Source organism: Oncorhynchus tshawytscha, linkage group LG18 (assembly GCF_018296145.1).
Source record: "Oncorhynchus tshawytscha isolate Ot180627B linkage group LG18, Otsh_v2.0, whole genome shotgun sequence".
Lineage (NCBI taxonomy): Eukaryota > Metazoa > Chordata > Actinopteri > Salmoniformes > Salmonidae > Oncorhynchus > Oncorhynchus tshawytscha.
Window position 1 is genome coordinate 26,768,569 of NC_056446.1, and position 22,891 is coordinate 26,791,459.

The 22,891-nt window shown below is 42.5% G+C and overlaps 1 protein-coding gene across 1 annotated transcript; it reads right to left on the minus strand.

Moving 5' to 3' along the window:
- Positions 1–8,079: 8,079 nt before the first annotated feature.
- LOC112218109 (methylmalonyl-CoA mutase, mitochondrial-like) lies at positions 8,080–21,837 on the minus strand. The gene is made up of 4 exons (XM_024378706.2): positions 21,826–21,837; positions 17,476–17,591; positions 8,595–8,720; positions 8,080–8,493 (listed from the first exon to the last, which is right to left on the minus strand). Exons 1-4 carry the CDS (start codon positions 21,835–21,837, stop codon positions 8,340–8,342), a joined length of 408 nt encoding a protein of 135 aa, XP_024234474.2. The 3' UTR covers positions 8,080–8,339.
- Positions 21,838–22,891: the final 1,054 nt, after the last annotated feature.

Below are 22,891 nucleotides of genomic sequence, written 5' to 3' on the forward strand. Positions count from 1 at the left end.
CTCCCGTATCTCACCCCTTCTTCAATTAGGCCTCAAACACTCCTGACCCCTTCCTCCATTCAGCTGTAACCTATCTCACTCTCCTGCATCATGACTCTTTTACCCGGAAAGACCAGATATATCATGTGAAGGCAGATCAATACCAAGTCAGCCTCTGAGAATGTGGCACCAAATGGCTGTTAATATGAATGTCGACTGTTTAAAACATAAAGACATGCTTGGCTGGTGCTGTGACTAAAACATATTTTATATAATGAAAGCCCCATGACTCCCTCACCCATTTATCCACCACCCTCACCCAACATTCACTCCTCCTTCCCTCAACCATCACCCACTACTGTCCTTCTCAACCTTCCTAACCCTCCCATCCCCTCCTTCGCTCAGCTGTCAACTGAAGGCAATTTTGCAGTCTCACCATGAATTTCCTCACTTTCCTCTACCATCCTCCAGTCTCACCCTGTCAGCCAGCCAGCCAACTGGAAGAGACAGATTTATCATGTGAAGGCAGATCAATACCAAGACAGCACCTGAGAACGTGACATCAAATGGCTGGTATTAGGAATATTGACTGTTGTAAGCTTTCCTAAGCTTTTCATAAGACATGCTTCACTGGCCACGGCTTCATGAGGATTTACTTTACATTACTATCAGGGCTTTTGTCAACACCAAGCAGTCAATATAATTAAGAATTTGTTCTTAATGGACTCAGCTGGATAAACAAAGGTTAAATAATTGTATTTATTTTTTAAACACAGTTCTAATCCTACATATAATTACACTAGAGAGAATGAAAGAAAAAGAGTGAGTGTGTGTATGAGACAGAGAGAAAGACCACAACACTGATAAAAGGGAGAGCCTCAGTTTAAAGATAAACACTTGATTATTTATTTCATTACCCATGTCAGTGAACCTCAGGGCAGAATCACATGTCGAAAAATACACTTGTCTATGATAGCTATCTGTGATAGACGGACTCCAGGCATGAAAAGATGTAGAGGAAAACATGGAGTTCATCCTTAGACAAAATACACAACCATTCTGCTACTGTGGCCCTGTACAGAAATAACCCCTAGCTCCTACCTCCTAGGTACTTGAAATGAATGGGTAGGAATAACCAATATTCTAGTAGCTCCGCCTCCACCTCACACTCTTATAATAGTTGATTCCAAAATGTTCAGATCAAGTTACAGAAGTGCCTTGGGGTACCAAGTGTATGGGTTAGTGGTAATCCCTGAGGGCTAGGTGTTGTTTCTGGATGGTGATTGACTGTGGTTTAGTGGGGATGGACAGAGGGAAAGAAAGAGCTGTTGAGCTTTATGTTGTTGAGAGCAGAGATGTGAGCTTAAGCAAGTCAACCACAGTCAGCGGGTATAATCAGTCTCCATAGCACTCAACTCTTATTCCAATAAGCCGGTTGAAAGCTCCAGCAGATGGGCTTTTTAATAAGATAAAGATATTACAAAAGACTGTACATAAAGGCAAAAGGCTATCTGACTAAATGCGTAATGTAGCCAGCAACGGTCCACTATGTATTATGTCTGATCTGATCTGCTTGAGCAAACCTCTGACCTTCCCTCATCAGTTAGAGTCTCCAATTTGAGAGCTTGAGAACAGAGAATCAGGAAAATCTCTAACCCATATGACACAATGAGTGATTTAAGCATGTAGTCAGAGCTGCTCTTGTGTTTCTCCAGTTAGGATTCATTCTGGTTTCCATGATCTATATTGAATTTAGTCATTACTATTTGTCTGAGGGCAAGTTCTGGAGATAAAGGGTCTGTTAGGATTCACAATGTCACACATGATAATGAAGAGTGAAAGTAAAAATAGTTATGAGAACAGTAACGGTGCGTGGGTAAAATCACTGGGCGAGCCAAGCCTAGGAGAAAAAGACCAATTACAACCTATTGTATGTGTTGTGATAATTGTGTTGTTTGCTCTATAACCTGTTAGTTCATATGCCTTGGCACCATAATATATAGGCCTAAGGCCGAGACAATAAGACACAGCGGCTCATAAAACCGAAGAGCAACATATGTCAGGTGGAGTCCACAAAACATATCGCATGTGACAAACTGTTGTATGACCTACAGCATAGTCCATCAAGCTAATGTTTCCGACATCTTTAGACTACTAAACAACTATTGATTTAGAACACCGGAGAGTTATACAAGTCGCATGAAAACAGGAGCTGCCTCCACTATTCCAGCTTCATTTCAACGTCATCAAATCAACTATGCTTATTCAATTACAGTGACAACTAAAAGATGACAAAAACGATGAATTCCAATCACTGTAAGCTACGCTATAGAGCGCATTCGGGAAGTATTCAGACTCCTTGACTGTTTTACACCTTTTGTTACATTACAGCCTTATTGGAATAAATCGTTTTTTAAATAGTTGTTTGCGTAACCAGAACGTAACCATTCAGAACCTTTACTCAGTACTTTGTTGAAGCACATTACAGTCTTGAGTCTTCTTGGGTATGACGCTACAAGCTTGGCACACCTGTATTTGGGGAGTTTCTCCCATTCTTCTCTGCAGATTCTCTCAAGCTCTGTCAGTTTGGATGGGGAGCGTAGCTGCACAGCTATTTTCAGGTCTCTCCAGAGATGTTCGATTGGGTTCAAGTCCGGGCTCTGGCTGGGCCACTCAAGGACATTCAGAGACTTGTCCCGAAGCCATTCCTGCGTTGTCTTGGCTGTGTGCTTAGGGTCGTTGTCCTGTTGGAATGTGAACCGTCGCACCAGTCTGATGTTCTGAGTGCTCTGGAGCAAGTTTTCATCAAGGATCTCTCTGTACTTTGCTTCATTCATCTTTCCCTCGATACTTATTTTCCACCATAATTTGCAAATAAATTCATAAAAAATCCTACAAGGTGATTTTCTGGATTTTTTTCTCATTTTGTCTGTCATACTTGAAGTGTACCTATGATGAAAATTATAGGCCTCTCATCTTTTTAAGTGGGAGAACTTGCACAATTGGTGGCTGACTAAATACTTTTTTGCCCCACTGTATGTACATGTAGGTAGAGTTATTAAAGTGACTATGCATAGATAATAACAGAGAGTGGCAGCAGCGTAAGGGGGGCAATGCAAATAGTCTGGGTAGCCATTTGATAAGATGTTCAGGAGACTTATGGCTTGGGGGTAGAAGCTGTTTGGAAGCCTCTTGGACCTAGACTTGGTGCTCCGGTACAGCTTGCCGCGAGGTAGCAGAGAGAGGTGTATGACTAGGGTGGCTGGAGTCCTTAAAACAATTTGTACGGCCTTCCTCTGACACCGCCTGATATAGAGGTCCTGGATGGCAGGAAGCTTGGCCCTGGTGATGTACTGGGCCGTACGCACTACCCTCTGTAGTGCCTCGCGGTCAGAGGCTGAGCAGTTGCCATACCAGGCAGTGATGCAACCCGTCAGGATGCTCTCGATGGTGCAGCTGTAGAACCTTTTGAGGATCTGAGGACCCAAGCAAACTCTTTTCAGTCTCCTGAGGGGGAATAGGTTTTGTCGTGCCCTCTTCACGACAGTCTTGGTGTGCTTTTACCATGTTAGTTTGTTGGCGATGTGGACGCCAAGGAACTTGAAGCTCTCAACCTGCTCCACTGCAGCCCCGTCGATGAGAATGGGGGCGTGCTCGGTCCTCCTTTTCCTGTAGTCCACAATCATCTCCTTCGTCTTGATCATGTTGAGGGAGAGGTTGTTGTCCTTGCACCACACGGCCAGGTCTCTGACCTCCTCCCTATAGGCTGTCTTGTCGTTGACGATGATCAGGCCTACCACTGTTGTGTCATCTGCAAACTTAATGATGCTGTTTTGGGTTGTCGTGCCTGGCCGTGCAGTCATGAGTGAACAGGGATGCATGCACCCCTGAGGGGCCCCTGTGTTGAGGATCAGCGTGGTGGATGTGTTGTTGCCTACCCTTACCACCTGGGGGTGGCCCGTCAGCAAGTCCAGGATCCAGTTGCAGAGGGAGATGTTTAGTCCCAGGGTCCTTAGCTTAGGGATGAGCTTTGAGGGCACTATGATGAAGCTGTAGTCAATGAATAGCATTCTCACATAGGTGTTCCTTTTGTCCAGGTGTGAAAGGATAGTGTGGTGTGCATACTCTGTGGATCTGTTGGGGCGGTATGCAAATTGGAGTTGGTCTAGGGTTTCTGGGATAATGGTGTTGATGTGAGCCATGACCAGCTTTTCAAAGCACTTGATAAGGGGTCGGTAGTCATTTAGGTAAGTTACCTAAGTGTTCTTGGGCACAGGGACTATGGTGGTCTGCTTGAAACATGTTGGTATTACAGACTCAGACAGGGATAGGTTGAAAATGTCAATGAAAACACTTCAAGTTGATTAGCGCATGCTCGGAGTACATGTCCTGATAATCCGTCTGGCTCTGCGGCCTTGTGAATGTTGACCTGTTTAAAGGTCTTACTCTCATCGGCTGCGGAGAGCAGCCGGAACAGTCGTCCGGAACAGCTGATGCTCTCATGCATATTTCAGTGTTACTTGCCTCGAAGCAAGCATAGAAGTAATTTAGCGCTTGTGTCACTAGGCAGCTCTTGGCTGTGCTTCCCTTTGTAGTCTGTAATAGTTTGCAAGCCCTGCCACATCTGACGAGTGTCGGAGCCGGTGTAGTACGATTCGATCTTAGTGTAGTACGATTCGATGCTTTTTTAATGTTTTTTTTATGCCTGTTTGATGGTTTGTCGGACGGGCATAGCGGGATTTCTTATTAGCTTATGGGTTAGAGCCCCGCTCCTTAAAAGAGGCAGCTCTACCCTTTAGCTCAATGCCTATAACCTATACATTAATGAGGTCTGAGGGAAAAAATGGGGGGAAATGGCCAGAAAAGTCCAGAAAATGCAATCAAATGGGCACAAAAGGTCTAACTGTCACGTCCTGACCTTAGTTCCTTTTTTATGTCTCTATTTTGGTTTGGTTAAGTTGTGAATTGGGGTGGGCATTCTACGTTTTTCATTTCTATGTTTTGTTCTGTGTGATGTATTTCTGTGTTTGATCTGGTATGGTTCCCAATCAGAGGCAGCTGTCAATCGTTGTCTCTGATTGAGAACCATACTTAGGTAACCTGTTTCCACCTGTGTTTGTGGGTAGTTGTTTTCTGTTTTTGTATTCTGTACCAGACAGAACTGTTTCGTTCATTCTCTTTTGTTGTTTTTTCATTCAGTGTTCAATTCATAAATAAAGATGAACAAGTACCACGCTGCACCTTGGTCCTCACCTTCTTCCACCAACGGCCGTTACACTAACCATATATGATATCATTAGATATCCCAATAATGCCCACCCTACTACCGTCCCATTTCAAGACTGAGACGGCCCAGGTCTGGCCTGAATGGAATGTGGAATACAAAACACATGATTGAGAAGAGAAGAGATACAGCCATAGGACAATAGTGGACATTATCATCACTGAGGGATTGGGTCACGTGTTGCTTGACAATATTCATACTATTATTTTCAAAAGAGTCCTTGTGCACCAAATGTAAAAAAATTATCAGAGAAGCTAGAGAAAATGAAAGCTGATAATATAAAGAAAGTGACATGTAACTCTAGCTCTCCCTGTGTGTGTGTGTGTGTGTGTGTGTGTGTGTGTGTGTGTGTGTGTGTGTGTGTGTGTGTGTGAGAGAGAGAGAGAGCGTGTGTGTGTGTGTACTCGGGCTGAAGTCCTGAGGTGTTGGATCAATAGTGATGCTGACATATGACTCAAAGTAACCATGATTGTTGCCACCAGTGAGGAGTGTGTGTTTGACATAGGGCTAACTAACCAAATTTTAAGCGAAATTGCAATATACGCAATTTCCATACCGCAAGAGGTTGGAATATTTTGAAACGCCACTTAGCCATTTGTAATGCCTGTTTGTTTATATTTTACTTTTGATGTATTGCTCGCAGACACGGTCCTTGCTGATATGACGCCCTAGGCGAGACAAAAAAAATGTACACCCTCCTCCTATCCTCACAAAGTAGAATAGTAGCCTAGGCTATACAGTGTCAGCCAACAATGCACTTTAATGAATGCCTATCCATGTGGTAGCCTACCATTAGTAAAACAGGCAGTTGCACTGGCTTTATAGTCCTGATACCTGACAAAGAGAAATCATTTTGATGATTCTGAATATCATAGGCGGCACATCCTAACGTAAATTGAAATACATTTACCAAATTCATAAAATTAATCCTGCCTTAAATAAATAAAATAATTTAAAATACTTAGCCACAGAGGATCATTAGCTTCTTAAAAAGAAATTGCTGTTGATTGTTTCAAATCACAAGTGAGCAGGCTTACAATTCCACTCCGAGAATGAGAATGGTAAATAACTCATTAATATATGCATTAACAGGAATTTATGTAACCAAATGACAGGGAAGGTAAAAATGTGTCGTTCTGCCCCTGAGCAAGGCAGTTAACCCACTGTTCCCCGGGTGTCGAAGACGTGGATGTCGATTTAAGGCAGCCCCCCACACCTCTCTGATTCAGAGGAGTTGGGTTAAATGTGGAAGACCCATTTCAGTTGCACGCATTTGGTTACATAAAATCCTGTTAATGCATGTATTAATTAGTTATTTACCTTCCCTGTCATTTGGTTACATAAATTCCTGTTAATGCATGTATTAATTAGTTATTTACCATTCTCATTCTCGGAGTGGAATTGTTGTTTCGGTTTATTTCATGTCATAATTTACGAGTTTTATAAATGTTTTCATTGTCTTTTGTTTGGAGCACTCCATGTGAGCGTGTGTATGGTTTGTTTCTCTGTGCTGTTAATGTTGACCGAGTGCCTGAGCATGCATAAAGTAGGCTACCTAGTGCGAATTTGGGGATGTCTGATATCTGACCACCACTAATAATAAGCTGAGTTTAAATCATAAGTGGCACGCAGATTGGTAGAAATGGTAGGATAAATTCTTAGCTTCCCCAAAGATGAAACTCACACGTTGCCTATTTCAGCCCCACAAAATGATCAGGCATTGCGTTATCTTGGAAAATGCAGTTCGTATTTTCTTCTTCTCCGTGATCATATCAGAAATTGACCAACCGCTAATTATCATGACAATTTAGCCCACTAAGGGAAACTCCCAGACAACAGTCGTGAGTAGCCTAATTTCATTCCATAGGCGATTGTAAATTTTTCTTTAACCCATCCTGTTTTTAGGATATGTTGTGTTTGTTAACATGTTAATTCATATTCACATCAAAGCACATTTTTATTTGATAAATACCATTTAGGCCATTTGATAGGAAACACGCATGATGTAAATAGTGTCTCTCATGAAATTGTCATAAATTTGGTTGCCCTGTAAGCTACAGAAATGGCCACAGAGGCTATATACTCGTTCTACCGTATAGGCTAAGCTGCATCATGCCCCTGCCTTTGGCAAAGAGGGCACTGTTTATCTAGGGGTGGCATCAGCGTTCACCTGACTAGCCCATATGCATCTCTATCCCCCCCATCTCTTCCTGGACTGGGAGAGAGGGTAAGAGGGGCTAGAGGAGAGAGATAGGCGAGAGGGATTAGGAGAGAGAGGTTGAGACTGCTGCCTGCTAATGAAACTCAGGAGTATAGGGTACAGTAGGTCTACCTAAGGGGAAGTAGCTACTAGAGCACCAATAACAGAACATAAGACTGAGATTAGCCTTACTGTGAAAACAGTGGTGAAACGGTAGCTTAACAGGCCGGTATGCAGCTTTGAAGTTGGTATGCCTATGTAGGGAATGTTTTGGTTGTATTTGCCTTCCATGGAGTGGACCAGAAGGACTCACAGACACAGATGAATTACAGCTTTAACAATTTGAAAGGAGGCTTTACCGAGGTATGGTAAATACAAAAAAAGGAATAGTGGTGATTTCTGATATCAACCACTTGTTTTCTTTAGTTATACTTTTTTTTTGTAGTCTCCACCTTTTTCCACGTACGAGTGTTATGTGGTATGTCTGCACATGTTAACATTGCTGCATTAGAGGTCCATTGTTAGCACACTGAGTTCCATAGCGTGATCATTGTAGCTGATATGTGATTGACTGCCTTAACCTGTAAGAATTAGTTAAGTTATGAATAAAATGACATTGAGGCCAGGATTCAATCCAAAGCAAATTAACAACCTATGCAAAACAACAGATTTAAATATAAAGGCAACTTCCCAGACAATGCCAGAGATCACATTCGCTGTTAACGGCTTAGTCGCAGTACACAGGTTGTTTATCTGCTTTGGTTTGAATCCCTGCCTCGGTTGATCTCCACATGCTGTCCTGGAGTTCTATGAAGACCTGAAGAGAATTGAAAGAGTATTCATTTCCCAAGTCCAGTAGCTAGCTATCTACTAAGTTCACCTGGAAAAAGCGGTCCGATGTCGACTTCGAATCCCAGCTCGGCAAATCCCGTGGCGATGACCTTTGCCCCCCCTGTCATGGCCGTCCTGGCCCATCTTGGCCACCAGCAGACGAGGGTTTCTGCCCTCATGCTCCTTAAACTCCACCACACTGGGAGAAGATGAATAAATCATATCAATAGTGAGACTCAGGAGGTTGAAAACAGAGCAGAGGAGAAGACAATTTGAAGTATTATTCTCTTTTGCTTTTACCGGTTGTGTGCTGTAGAGATCTCCTCATGCTCTCCAAACTCTCTGCGATAGGTTCCACTCAGCATTCTGGCTTTATGTTCCCCAAACACAGCCTTCATGGCATCCGTTATCTCCCCTACAGAACATCTGGGGAATACACAACAGCATGTCTTAACAAATCTTCTCTTTTAATCACATACAGTGGGACCTGGAATTATTGGATCCCTTGAAAAATATCAGCTAAAAAGGCTGAATAAAATTAAAATAAATACTGAGCTATTTATTCTGGTCCTGGTGCCCTTGTTAAGGTCAACAACACTCTGTAGGAGCCCGAAACTTGGCCAAAAGTGGATCTTCCAACAAGACAATAACCCCAAGCACAAATCAAATCCACAAAGAATGGTTAATTGACCACAAAAATAAAGATTTTGCAATGGAAATCTCAGTCTCTGGACTTGAACCCCATTGAACCCCACTGTGGTTTGAATTGAAGAGGCTAGTCCATAAGCACAGACAATTAATATCAAGGATCTGGAAAGATTCTGTATGGAGGAATGGTCTGATCCCTCCCAATGTGTTCTCCAATCTCATAAAACATTCTAGAAAAAGGCTCAGCGTCATTATCTTCGCAAAGGGGGGGGTGCTAGAGTATTGAAAACAGGGGTGACAATCATTTTGCCATCTATTTTTTTATTATTACTTGTTAAACTAAATATCTTTAGCGGAACAATTGTATTAGTGTAAAATATATATATATTTTTTTTAATGTGAGCATACGATATAGCTCAGCATTTGTATTATTTATTTTATACAGTCTTTTTTCTCATCTTAATCAAGGAATCATGTACATACTACCTCAATTGGCCCGACTAACCAGTGCTCCCACACATTGGCTAACCGGGCTATCTGCACTGTGTCCTACCACCCACCAACCCCTATTTTTACACTACTGCTACTCTCTGTTCATCATATATGCATAGTCACCCACATGTACATACTACCTCAATAAGCCTGACTAACTGGTGTCTGTATATAGCCTTGCTACTCTTATTTTCAAATATATTTTTACTGTTGTTTTATTTCTTTACTTACCCACAAACACACACAAACTTTTTTTTCTCCGCACTGTTGGTTAGAGCCTGTAAGTAAGCATTTCACTGTAAGGTCTACTACACCTGTTGTATTCGGCGCACATGACTAATAAACTTTGATTTGATCTGATCCGGACCCCACTATATATAAGCAGGGTTTTTTACAAGCTCTCCTTTCAATACTCCCTGCCATTTCAGATTACTGTATTTATTTAACCAGGATAGTCCATTCAATAACAATTGCACTGCACTGATCGCAGGGGAGTCCTGGGTTCAAAGAAAAATGCTGTTATGTATTTCTTAGCTGATTGTATACGCAGTGCTGGGGAGTAGTGAACTACATGTAGTTCAACAAGTAATTTAACAACATTTTGCTGTAGCTTGGTAGAAGTTGAACTAAATTCAAATCTTGGTAGTGTATTTAGTTGTTAATGACTTTCTTGCCATGTAGCGCTGTGGCTAATTACTGGAACTACACACAGCTTTTTTTGCAAAAAGAAAATATTGGTAATGAAGGCAATCATTTTCTTTCTTATTCAGCATCAGACCTGCCTAATTCTCACTTTAAACATTTTTTTGTGTTTAATGGGCTAAGTTACAGATTATGTTAACATCTGACTCCAGAGAGATCTGTTGTTGCAATTTGTAGTCTATGACAATTCAAATTTAGGTATGATCATTTTTCACAAAGTAGTTTGCATTGTAGTGAACTACTTTTTCAAAGTAACTTTAGTTACAGAAAGAACAGAAAGAATTCCATATTTTGTTATTTTACAGCCTTATTTTAAAATTGATAAAATAAAAAATTGTCCTCAATCTACACACAATACCCCATAGTGACAAAGCGAAAACAAGTTTTTAGAAATGTTTGCAAATTCATTACAAATAAAAAACTGAAAAAAATTATTTACAAAAGACCTTTTGCTATGAGAATCAAAATTGAGGTCAGGTGCATCCTGTTTCCATTGATCTTCCTTGAGATGTTTCTACAACTCGATTGGAGTCCACCTGTGGTAAATTCAATTAATTTGACATGATTTTGAAATGCACACATCTGTCTATATAAGGTCCCACAGTTGACAGTGCATGTCAGAGCAAAAACTAAGCTATGAGGTCGAAAAAAATAGTCTGTAGAGCGCCCGAGACAGGATGGAAGATCTGTGGACGGGTACCAAAAAATGTCTCCAGCATTGAAGTTCTCCAAGAACACAGTGGCCTCCATCATTAAAGTTTGGAACCACCAAGACTCTTCCTAGAGCTGACCGCCCAGCCAAACTGAGCAACCGGGGGAGTAGGGCCTTGGTCAGGGAGGTAACCAAGAATCCGATGGTTCTACAGTTCCTCTGTGGAAATGAGAGAACCTTCCAGAAGGACAACCATCTCTGCAGCACTCCACCTATCAGGCCTTTATGGTAGAGTGGCCAGATGGAAGCCACTCCTCAGTAAAAGGCATATGACAGCCCGCTTGGAGTTTGACAAAAGGAACCTCAAAATTCTCAAACCATGAGAAACAAGATTCTCTGGTCTGATGAAACCAAGGTTGAACTCTTTGGCCTGAATGCCAACCGTCACATCTGAAGGAAACCTGGCACCACACATATGGTGAAGCATGGTAGTGGCAGTATCATGCTGTGGGGATGTTTTTCAGCGACAGGGACTGGGAGACTAGTCAGGATCGAGGCAAAGATGAACGGAGCAAAGTAACAGAGAGATCCTTGATGAAAACCTGCTCCAGAGACTCAGACTGGGGGCGAAGGTTCACCTTCCAAGAGGACAACGACCCTAAGCACATGACCCTTGAACTCGATCGAACATCTCTGGAGAGACCCAAAAGTAGCTGGGCAGCCACGCTCCCCATCCAACATGACAGAGCTTGAAAGGATCTGCAGAGAAGAATGGAAGAAACTGTCCAAATACAGGTGTGCCAAGCTTGTAGTGTCAAACCCAAGAAGACTCGATGCTGTAATCACTGCCAAAGGTGTTTCAACAAAGTAGTGAATAAAGGGTCTGAATACTTGTGTAAATGTGATATCAGTTTTTTTGTAAACATTTTTAAAAAACAGTTTCGCTTTGTCATTAAGGGATATTGGTGTTGCGCGATGTCTAATATTAAAGAAGTCTTGAGGTATTGTTCGCCAGAGGTAGAGTACCTTATGATAAGTTGTAGACCACGCTATCTACCAAGAGTTCTCATCTATATCATTCGTAGCCATCTAGTTACCACCACAGACCAATGCTGGCACTAAGACCACACTCAACCAACTCTATAAGGCTATAAGCAAAGAAGAACATGCTCATCCAGAAGCGGCGCTCCTAGTGGCCGGGGACTTTAATGCAGGCAAAATTAAATCCTTTTACCAAATTTTTACCAGTATGTCACATGTGCAACCAGAGGGGAAAAAAAATTCCAGACCACCTTTACTCCACACACAGAAGCATACAAAGCTCTTCCTCGCCCTCCATTTGGCAAATCTGACCATAATTCTATCCTCCTGATTCCTGCTTACAAGCAAATACTAAAGCAGGAAGTGCCCGTGACTCGCTCGATACGGAAGTGGTCAGATGACACGGATGCTATGCTACAGTACTGTTTTGCTAGCACAGACTGGAATATGTTCCGGGATTCATCCAATGGCATTGAGAAGTATACCACCTCAGTCACTGGCTTCATCAATAAGTGCATCGACGACGTCGTCCCCGCAGTGACTGTACGTACATATCCCAACCAGAAGCCATGGATTACTTTCAACATCCGCATCGAGCTAGAACGCTTTCAAAGAGCGGGACACTAATCCGGACGTTTATAAGAAATCCTGCTAGGAACCACTAAACAAGCAAAGTGTCAATACAGGATTAAGATTGAATACTACTACACCGGCTCTGACGCTCGTCGGATATGGCAGGGCTTGAAAACTATTACAGACTACAAAGGGAAACCCAGACGCGAGCTGCCCAGTGACGCAAGCCTACCAGACAAGCTAAATTCCTTTTATGCTCACTTCGAGGCAAGCAACACTGAAGCATGCACGACAGCACCAGCTGTTCTGGACGACTGTGTGATAACACTCTCGGTAGCTGATGTGAGCAAGCCCTTTAAACACGTACATTTTCACAAAGCCGCGGGGCCAGGCGGATTACCAGGATGTGTACTCAAAGCATGGCGGACCAACTGGCAAGTGTCTTCACTGACATTTGCAACCTCTCCCTGACCGAGCCTGTAATACCAACATGTTTCAAGCAGACCACCATAATCCCTGTGCCCAAGATAGCAACGGTAACCTGCCTAAATGATTACCGTCCCATAGCACTCACGTCGGTAGCCATGAAGTGCTTTGAAGGACTGGTCATGGGCTCACATCAACAACATCCTCCCAGATACCATAGAACCACTACATTTCACGTACCGCCCCAACAGATCCACAGATGACGCAATCTCAATAGCACTCCAAATTGCCCTTTCCCACCTGGACAAAAGGAACACCTATGTGAGAATGCTGTTCATTGACTACAGCTCAGCATTCAACACCAAAGTGCCCATGAAGTTCATCACTAAGCTAAGGACCCTGGGACTAAACACCTCCCTCTGCAACATGATCCTGGACTTCCTGACGGTCCACCCCAGGTGGTAAGGGTAGGCAACAACACATCTGCCACGCTGATCCTCAACACTGGGGCCCCTTAGGAGTGTGTACTTAGTCCCCTCCTGTGCTCCCAAACACGACTCCAAACATCATTAAGATTGCTGACGACACAGCAGTGCCTGATCAACGACAAGACAGCCCGTAGGGAGGTCAGAGACCTGGCAGTGTGTTGCCAGGACAACAACCTCTCCCTCAATGTGAACAAGACAAAGGAGATGATCGTGGACTACAGGAAAAGGCGAGCCAAACAGGTCCCCATTAACATCAACGGGGCTGTATTAGAGCGGGTTGAGAGTTTCAAGTTCCTTGGTGTCCACATCACCAACAAACTATCATGGTCCAAACACACCAAAACCGTCGTGAAGAGGCAGAGACAACACCTTTTCCCCCTCAGGAGACTGAAAAGATTTGGTATGGGTCCCCAGATCCTTAAAGTTCAACAGCTGCACCATTGAGAGCATCCTGACCGGTTGCATCACCGCCTGGTATGGCAACTGCTCGGCATCTGACCGTAAGGCGTTACAGACGGTAGTGCGTATGGCCCAGTAGTCTAAGACCAAAAGGCTCCTTAACAGCTTCTACCCCCAAGCCATAAGACTGCTGAACAATTAATCAGATGGCCACCCGGACTATTTACACTGACACCCCCCCCCCCTCCATTTGTTTTGTACACTGCTGCTACTCGCTGTTTATTATCTATGCATAGTCACTTCACTCCTACCAACATGTACAAATGACCTCGACTAACCTGTACCCCGCACATTGGCTCAGTACTGCTTTAGGACGACCCAGTTGATGATTTGGTATAATGTTGCACTTCACTAGCAATAGCTCAGTTCAAGACAGATAGAAAGGGAGGCAGACAAGCAGACTAGAGATGAATGAAATATTTCCTACTGTTTTAATTTTTCTACTTCAGGTCTATGTATTTTACTTAGTTGACAATGATGTTATGGGTTTACTGCTGCATTGGCCTATAGAATATCTCTGACTTCTATGCACTCATTTCTTTAGCCGCCAATAGATCCGTGTATATATGTGTCCATATGGCAGAAGCTGGTGCTCTCACCCTAGTTGAATTTCAACTTTTTCGATTTTTATCGTTTTACTTCAGATTTTTATGATGAACCACGTGACAATGATTTTGAGAAACAAAAACGTTATCATTGAAATTAAAGTTTCACAAAAATGAGCATATATAAATTATTAGAACTGGCACACAGATCGGTAGAAATGGTAGGGTAAATTGTAAGCTTTCCCAAACTTGAAACTCACGAGCTGCCTATGGTTTTTATTATAAACTGGCTGGTTTGAGCCCTGAATTCTGATTGGCTGAAAGCCATGGTATATCAGACCGTATACCACGGGTATGACAAGACGTTTAGTTTAACTGCTCTAATTACGTTGGTAACCAGTTTACAATAGCAATAAGGCTCCTCGGGGGTTCGTGACATATGGCCATTATACCATAGTTATGGGCTGTGTCCAGGCACTCCGCGTTGTGTCGTGCTTAAGAACATCCCTCAGCTGTGGTTTATTGGCCATATACCACAACACCTCCTCGGGCCTTATTGCTTAAGTATAACACTCATTTTAAAAAATGTGGAATGCACAAGCATGTGCACACATAGGAGGTCCAGTGAAAAAACATGCCCGCCTATAGAAACCAAAGGCCAGTCCAACTGATTAGTTCTACCGCCTTTCCTGGGCGGCAATGATTTTGCCATGGCGCAGCGTCACATATAAATGACTGCAAAGGAAATACTACCATCTTACATACTATATGGCTCTAGCCAAAAGCAGTGCACTACATAGGGAATAATGGGTCATTTTTTACTTAGCCCATTTTCCATCAAATATACCCATGTCTCCTTTGATTTCATATACAGCAATAAAATGTATGTTAAATGTTATTTTTAATTGCATGTATAATCAAGTTAAAGTGTGCAATTGCTGCTGAATTAAATGGTTTAAAAGTCCTATGAAGTGCAATACGACACTAGCCACCATCCGCTACGATAAGAAAAGCGTCTTTACTTTTCCATCTGTTTTACAGCTTGATTTTATGGTGGCTAGCCTTGTGGGACTCCATACTTGTAGGGTGACCACTAGTCCTGGATTGTGCAGGACAGTCCCGCATTTTGGCCCTTTTGTCTCGCAACCAAACAATCATGTCCCACATCTCAAAAAATTCAAACACCACCCATTTAGATTTTTTTGTTTGTCAGTCCGATATTCCAACCTCTCACGTTGCGCTTATGAAAAGATCTATATTATAACGATGTGGTAGTCTAATGGTGATGTTAAACACTTTTCTAATCATTGTTGAGATCTGATATTCTGCGCAGCGCAAGACGAGTTGTAGTGTAGTCCAATGTCATAGGCCAGCGGTTCACACTATCGCTACCTGCACCTACCCGCCCATCCAGCATCATTACTCTGGACAGTTCTGACTTAGAATGTGGACAATTACAAATGTCTAGGTGTCTGGTTAGGCTGTAAACACTCCTTCCAGACTCACATTAAACATCTCCAATCCAAAATTAAATCTAGAAATGGCTTCCTATTTCGCAACAATGCATCCTTCACTCATGCTGCCAAACATACCCTCGTAAAACGGACTATCCTACCGATCCTTGACTTCGGCGATGTCATTTACAAAAAAGCCTCCAACACTCTACTCAACAAATTGGATGCAGTGTCAACAGTGCCATCCGTTTTGTCACCAAAGCCCCATATACTACCCACCACTGCGACCTATATGCTCTAGTTGGCTGACACTCGCTTCATATTCGCCACCAAACCCACTGACTCCAGGTCATTTATAAGTCTTTGCGCGGTAAAGCTCCGCCTTATCTCAACTCACTGGTCACCATAGCATCACCCACCCGTAGCACGCGCTCCAGCAGGTATATTTCACTGGTCACCCCCAAAGCCAATTCCTCCTTTGGCCGCCTTTCCTTCCAGTTCTCTGCTGCCAATAACTGGAACGAATTGCAAAAATCACTGAAGCTGGAGACTCATATCTCCTCACTAACTTTAAGCAACAGCTGTCAGAGCAGCTCACAGATCATTGCACCTGTACATAGCCTATTTGTAAGTAGCCCATCCAACTACCTCATCCCCATATTGTTTTTTTTATTTTGTTCCTTTGCACCCGAGTATTCTTACTTGCACTCCAGTGTTTAATTGCTAAATTGTAATTACTTCACTTCTCCAATATGGCCTATTTATTGCATTACCTCCCTAATCTTACCTCATTTGCACACGCTGTATATTAACAAGAAATGTGTGGAGTGGTTGAAAAACTCATTTTAATGACTCAAACATATAAGTGTATGTAAACTTCTGACTTCAACTGTACCTGTTCCTGTACCTGCCACATAAATAACTTTCAAACCAGCTGTTCTTTATGATGCTTCGCAACAGAGTGTCTTTGGAGGAAGGGATATGTGGTCATTCACAAGACCAGTGTAGATTCATTTACATTTTACTCAGCTAAAGTTGGATGAATTGCTTGTATTATTGTTGGGCATATCATGTTCCCACTTTGGGTATAATGAATAGTCAATCTTATCACGTCTGCTCCCTCTCCGGCCTCTAGGTCACTAGGCTGCTCGTTATGGTGCACACCTGTCACCATCGTTACGCACATCAGTGCATACTGACACTCACCTGGACTCCATCACCTCCTTGATTACCTGCGCTATATATGTCACTCCCTTTGGTTCCTTCCCCAGATGTCATTGTTTCTGTTTCCTGTCTGTGCGTTGTCTGTGTAACTTGTTTTGTTCATTTGTTTATTAAATTATGCACTCCCTGAACTTGCTTTCCGACTCCCAGCGCTCACGTTACAGGTCTTTTATGCATGTGCAAAACACATTTCCTTCAAGGGCAATTCATTTAGACATATTTACGTTTTAGTCAATTTATCAGATGCTCTAATCCAGAGTGATTTACATTCTGTACATTCATCTTTAGTAGGAAAAACAACCACTTATCCGTCATGGTAGCGCTTTATATTACAGTGCTGTTTACACCTATACTTACCTGGTATTCTATTATATTGTTTGCTTACTTATGCAAACCATACTGCCAAAGTTTCCTTTAAAGTGACAATGGGCCCAGGGTTTCTGACCACGGGACTAGCGAAGTTTACTAGTTCCTCACCTAGCTCTGGCAGGCTCCACAGCCAGCTCCAGCAGGTTCCCCTCCCTGGTACGAGCACACTCCTCTATGGTCGCCAAACACCTCTTCGCAGCCTCAGCATTACGACTCACCCTCACCTGCAAGAGAGAGACAAAGACTTGATATACATATAGAAATAGATCTTAACTTACTTATTCCTTTAACTCCTAGTGAAGCAAATGGCCTCAACAGTGCATCTCCAGGGAACCCTATATACAGTTGCTGCCAAATACAATCAATAAATGAAGCATTCAAAGAAAAGAACACCCTGCCCACAATCAAACATGGGAAAGGTTAGATAACGCTGTGGGGTTGCTTTGCTGCCTCTGGTACTGGGGATTTTGAATGTGTGCAAGACATCATGGGATCAGCTGATTATTAAGGTGTTTTAGAGCGCAATGTGTCCAAAATCTGTCTCTCTGTTAAAGGTTGTGGGCCTTCCAGCAGGACAACAACCCTAAACAAACATCAAAAGCACCCTGGAATGTCTCAAGAAGGAACATTGGACTGTTCTGGAGTGGTCAGAGAAGAGTCCAGATCTGAATCACATCCATAACCTATGGTGAGAGCTAAAAACAGCAGTTGGTGGAGGGAACCCATTAAACATTGAAGAATTAGAGCAGTTTGCTGCTGAAAAGCGGCCAAATTGCCAGTAGGTGCAGCAAGCTCAGCAAGGGTGGCATGTAGCCTAGTGGTTAAGAGTGTTGGGCTAGTAACCGAAAGGTTGCTGTTTCCAATCCCAGAGCCGGCAAGGTGGAAAAATCTGTTGTTCTGCCCTTGAGCAAGGCAGTTAACCCCCAACAACTAACCCCTGGGCGCTGATGAAGTGGATGTCCATTAAGGCAGCCCCCCACACCTCTCTGATTCAAAGGGGTTGGGTTAAATGCAGAAGACACATTTCGGTTGAATGCGATCAGTTGCGCATCTGACTAGGTATCCTCTTTCCCCTTGTGGCTACAGTTATCCTGGCCAAAGGCTGTGCTTCCAAGTACTAGCTCTGGGGTGCCAATAATTTTGTTCATGCCATTTGTCTTTATTTTCTAAATGAAAATAGTAAACTTAAGTTGGTTCTGCAATGTTGAAAATCCAATAACGTGTGGAGACAAAGTGTTGTTAAATGTCTTATTTTAGTAGAAAATATAGAATTATTTAAGAAAAGGGCAAGGGTGCCAATATATTTGGCAGCAACTGTATACAGTGCCGTCAAGTATTCATACCCCTTGACTTAATCCACATGTTGATGTGTTACAGCCAGCAGCATACCACCCTGCATCCCACCGCTGGCTGGCTTCTGAAGCTAAGCAGGGTTGGTCCTGGTAGATCCCTGGATGGGAGACCAGATGCTGCTGGAACTGGTTACCAATGTAATTAGAGCAGTGAAAATAATAAATAAATGTCATACCTGTAGTATATGGTCTGATATACCATGGCTGTCAGCCAATCAGCATTCATGGCTCAAACTCCCCTGTTTGTAATTACATTTTGACAAAGTGCCATCACTCTCCAGTTTTTTTACATTTGTAATCCCAGTTGTTACCATGTGTTTCTGTCCTAATCAACCCTGTTAGAAACACAGCACCATAATAGTGAAAACACAATACCAGATATTGGCAGTTTGGTAATGAGATTGTCTTAATTGACCAGTCCTGACTGGCTGAGGAGTCTTTTCCAGTAGCAGTGATTGTGAGTGTGATTGGGAGAACAATATAGAGAATCAGGGGGAAAAAATACTCAGCCTTGAGGACACAGTAGCACACACACACCAATCAAGACGTGATCACACAGGAAACTGCAAGCTAGCAAAGGACGGAGAGGGGAGTGGCACAGTATAGGCAGGTCGGCCACCAGGCAGACAGTCAGAACCGTGCACTAGGCCCATTTATCGGCAATCACAAGCCGTCTCTAGCAATGGAATGGTGTGTCCCGCAATTTCTTGGCTTGAAATTTTTCGCAACTTCCGTAAAGCAGGGCATATCATCAATGAATAGGCTAGGATATTGAGATAAGCGAGATGCAACACTTCGCTCTCACACAGTCACACACAATACCTGTACGTCACACTGTTCATAGAGTGTCTCATAGAGTGTCTCAACACTCTTAGTTGTTACGGAAATTGACGCAATATGCGGTTTACTTTTTGGTTAGGGATTTTTCTTAACGTTAAGGATCACAATTTCACACCCCTACTGTGTAGAGTGTATTTTCAACCAGCAACTATCAGGAAATAACACTGATAAAACATTCACACTTTACAGTGTTAGTTTCATCAGTTATTGTACAATATGATACAATACACTGATTTTTACTCAACACACCAGTGTTTCCTTCAGGATTTTATTCAAAAGTGGTGGCAGACCCGCAATCGAAACTTACTGGGGAGAAATAAGATCTAACATTGGAAAAATAATGGGATTTGACATAGAACAAACATTCATTTCTTTGTACATGGGTGAAATACCTGATAACTTACACACTAGAGAAAAGTACCTCTTGAAGGTCCTACTGGCAGCCAGTAAAAGGCTTTCACTAGGAAATGGCTACAAAAAGACCCTCCCACAGTGACACAATGGATAGACATTGTAGAAGAAATACACCACATGGAGCGTAAGACCTTTGCTTTAAGAACTCAACAGGAGAGAGGTCAAGAATACTGGGAAAAATTTCGTACTTGGAAAAGGTCTAATTCAAAGATGTCTATGTAACTAATATGATGAAGTGCACTGTAGATCTTTTTTTGTTTGTTCTTTTATTTGACTTTATTTGTACTTTCTTTGTGTTCCTACAATAAAAACTAAGTATTAAAAAAATCATTTTTAAAGCGATGGCAGAGGTAGAATTGGGGAGTGTAAGACGGGTGGGGTCTTCCTAGAGAAACATTTTTACGATTATAATTAGGTTTCCATACAAACCTTTTATGCGAGTGGGATCTGTTTGTGTAAATAAAATGTATTATGCATTAAATACATTTTGTACTTCACAGGTTGGTGAAAGTGCAAGGTGATGAGTTTGATGCTCCTTCCCAACAAGGGTCTTATTCTGGTGACATGATGATGGATGCTTGGCTGCCGTTTGACAAATAAAAATAATCTTACTCTTTTGTCCATAATAATCTCATCATGTAGGCTATACCCACACTGTATTTGCGAGCTGTACGCTAGACCAGAGTGGGCACATTTGCTTTATAATGCTACACTTTTAGTGACAAAATCAGTAGAGTTGAAAATGTGATGAAAACCCATTTAACTTATTCGGTACATGGGAATGTATTTTTAAATGCACTACGTCATCACGCCGAGCAACAAGTACATTTGATGGAAACACATCTCTGGTGGGAAAATGCACACATAGTTTTTAGGCAGATTTATTTTATATTCGCATGAAAATCTGTCTCCAATTGGGTGGAAATCTAAAGGACAATTACTCAAATGCATGAACATTTGAATATTCTCTCTTCCTTTGAAACTTATCAGAAAATCGAGGACAGTTTAATTTGATCTCTTGATCTTAATGACATCGCCAACCAATTCTATTCGGTGCGCTGCTGCTAAATGAATATAGGGGAAACACTGCACACAGAGAACATAGTCAAGCGCTTAAGATAATCTCCTTTCCTCTTTTCTCCCTTTTGCTCTCCTCTCATCTCCCTCCCACTATCCTCTTCACATCCTCTCCTTTCCCACCTCATTGTCCTAAACCCAGTCTGACAAAGGATCCACTTATACTGTCTCGAGGATGCAGTAGCACACATACACACTAATCAAGACATGATCACGCAGGAAACAACTAACAATGCTTCATACTCAACATCTGAGATGTACCTCAGTAGAGATGCCTTAATAAGGAAGCACTGGCACAACCTCCTCTTCTCTGAAGATGCTTTAGGTAAGACATCTCATGACGTCAGATGACAACCAGCAATACTTCATAGTTAAGAGAACATAAGTAAGTAAAGTAGCCTTAGCTTATAGGAGCAGGAGCCTATCTCCGTTTTCTATAGCGTGAGACAGCTTGATGTACACTAGTCTATTGCAGGGGCATTACCCCCTATCTATCTCCTTTATGCTGAGTGACAAGCAGGCAACTGACACCAACCACAAGGCCACTGAGTTGGTCCAAGAACACAGACGAGCCCTGAAGAGAATCTCCTTTCTTATTTTCTCCCTTTCGCTCTCCTCTCTTCTCCCTCGTACTCTCATCTTCATATCCTCTAATTTTCCCTCCTTCATTCCCCCTCTAACCTTCCTTTTCTCTCACCCCCCCCCGAAGGGATAACACACCATAGACAAAACATTTGGTAATTTGAATTACCCTGGCCTGACAGCCTCTCTATACCTGATCAGCCATGTAGCTCTTTTCCAATGCTAAGTGACCTTCAAAGAGAGGCAGAGAGAAAGGAATTATACTGTGACCCACGGACAAAGGTACACAATGTCTTCTTCTTGTCAGTAAGCCTCTACACATGATTGCCTCCTTCCGGACCCACTCACATATTATTACACACATGAACCATCATCATTGCTGTGCTTGAGGTCACACAGTTGGAAACATTTTGAAGAGAATGATTTAAAAAACTGTTGAACACTTGAACATAAAATTCATCTGAAATCTGTCTAAATGATGAGCTTTCTAAACTGAAACCAACAGAAAGAGTGAGAGAGGTGAACATATCTTATCTTCCTTTAAAAAGTTCTCATGCAGCTGTTAATCAAAATACCCAGGAACACTCTTGGCATTCTCTCAACCAGCTTCACCTGGAATGCTTTTCCAACAGTCTTGAAGGAGTTCCCACATATGCTGAGCACTTGTTAGCTGCTTTTCCTTCACTCTGCGGTCCGACTCATCCCAAACCATCTCATTTGTTGAAAAACAAATGATGGTCCCACTAAGCGCAAACCAGATGGGATGGTGTACCGCTTCAGAATGCTGTGGTAGCCATGCTGGTTAAGCGTTCCTTGAATTCTAAATAAATCACTGACAGTGTCACCAGCAAAGCACCCCCACACCTCCATGCTTAACAGTGGGAACCACACATGCGGAGATCATCCATTCACCTATTCTGCATCTCACAAAGACACGGCGGTGGAAACCAAAAATCTAACATTTGGACTCATCAGACCAAAGGACAGATTTCCACCGGTCTAATGTCCATTGCTCGTATTTCTTGGCCCAAGCAAGTCTCTTATTCTTATTGGTGTCCTTTCGTAGTTGTGTATTCGACCATAAAGGCTTGATTCACAGTCTCCTCTGAACAGTTGATCTAGAGATGTGTCTGTTACTTGAACTCTGTGAAGCATTTATTTGGGCTGCAATCGGAGGTGCAGTTAACTAATGAACCTATGCTCTGCAGCAGAGGTAACTCTGGGTCTTCCATTCCTGTGGCGGTCCTCATGAGAGACAG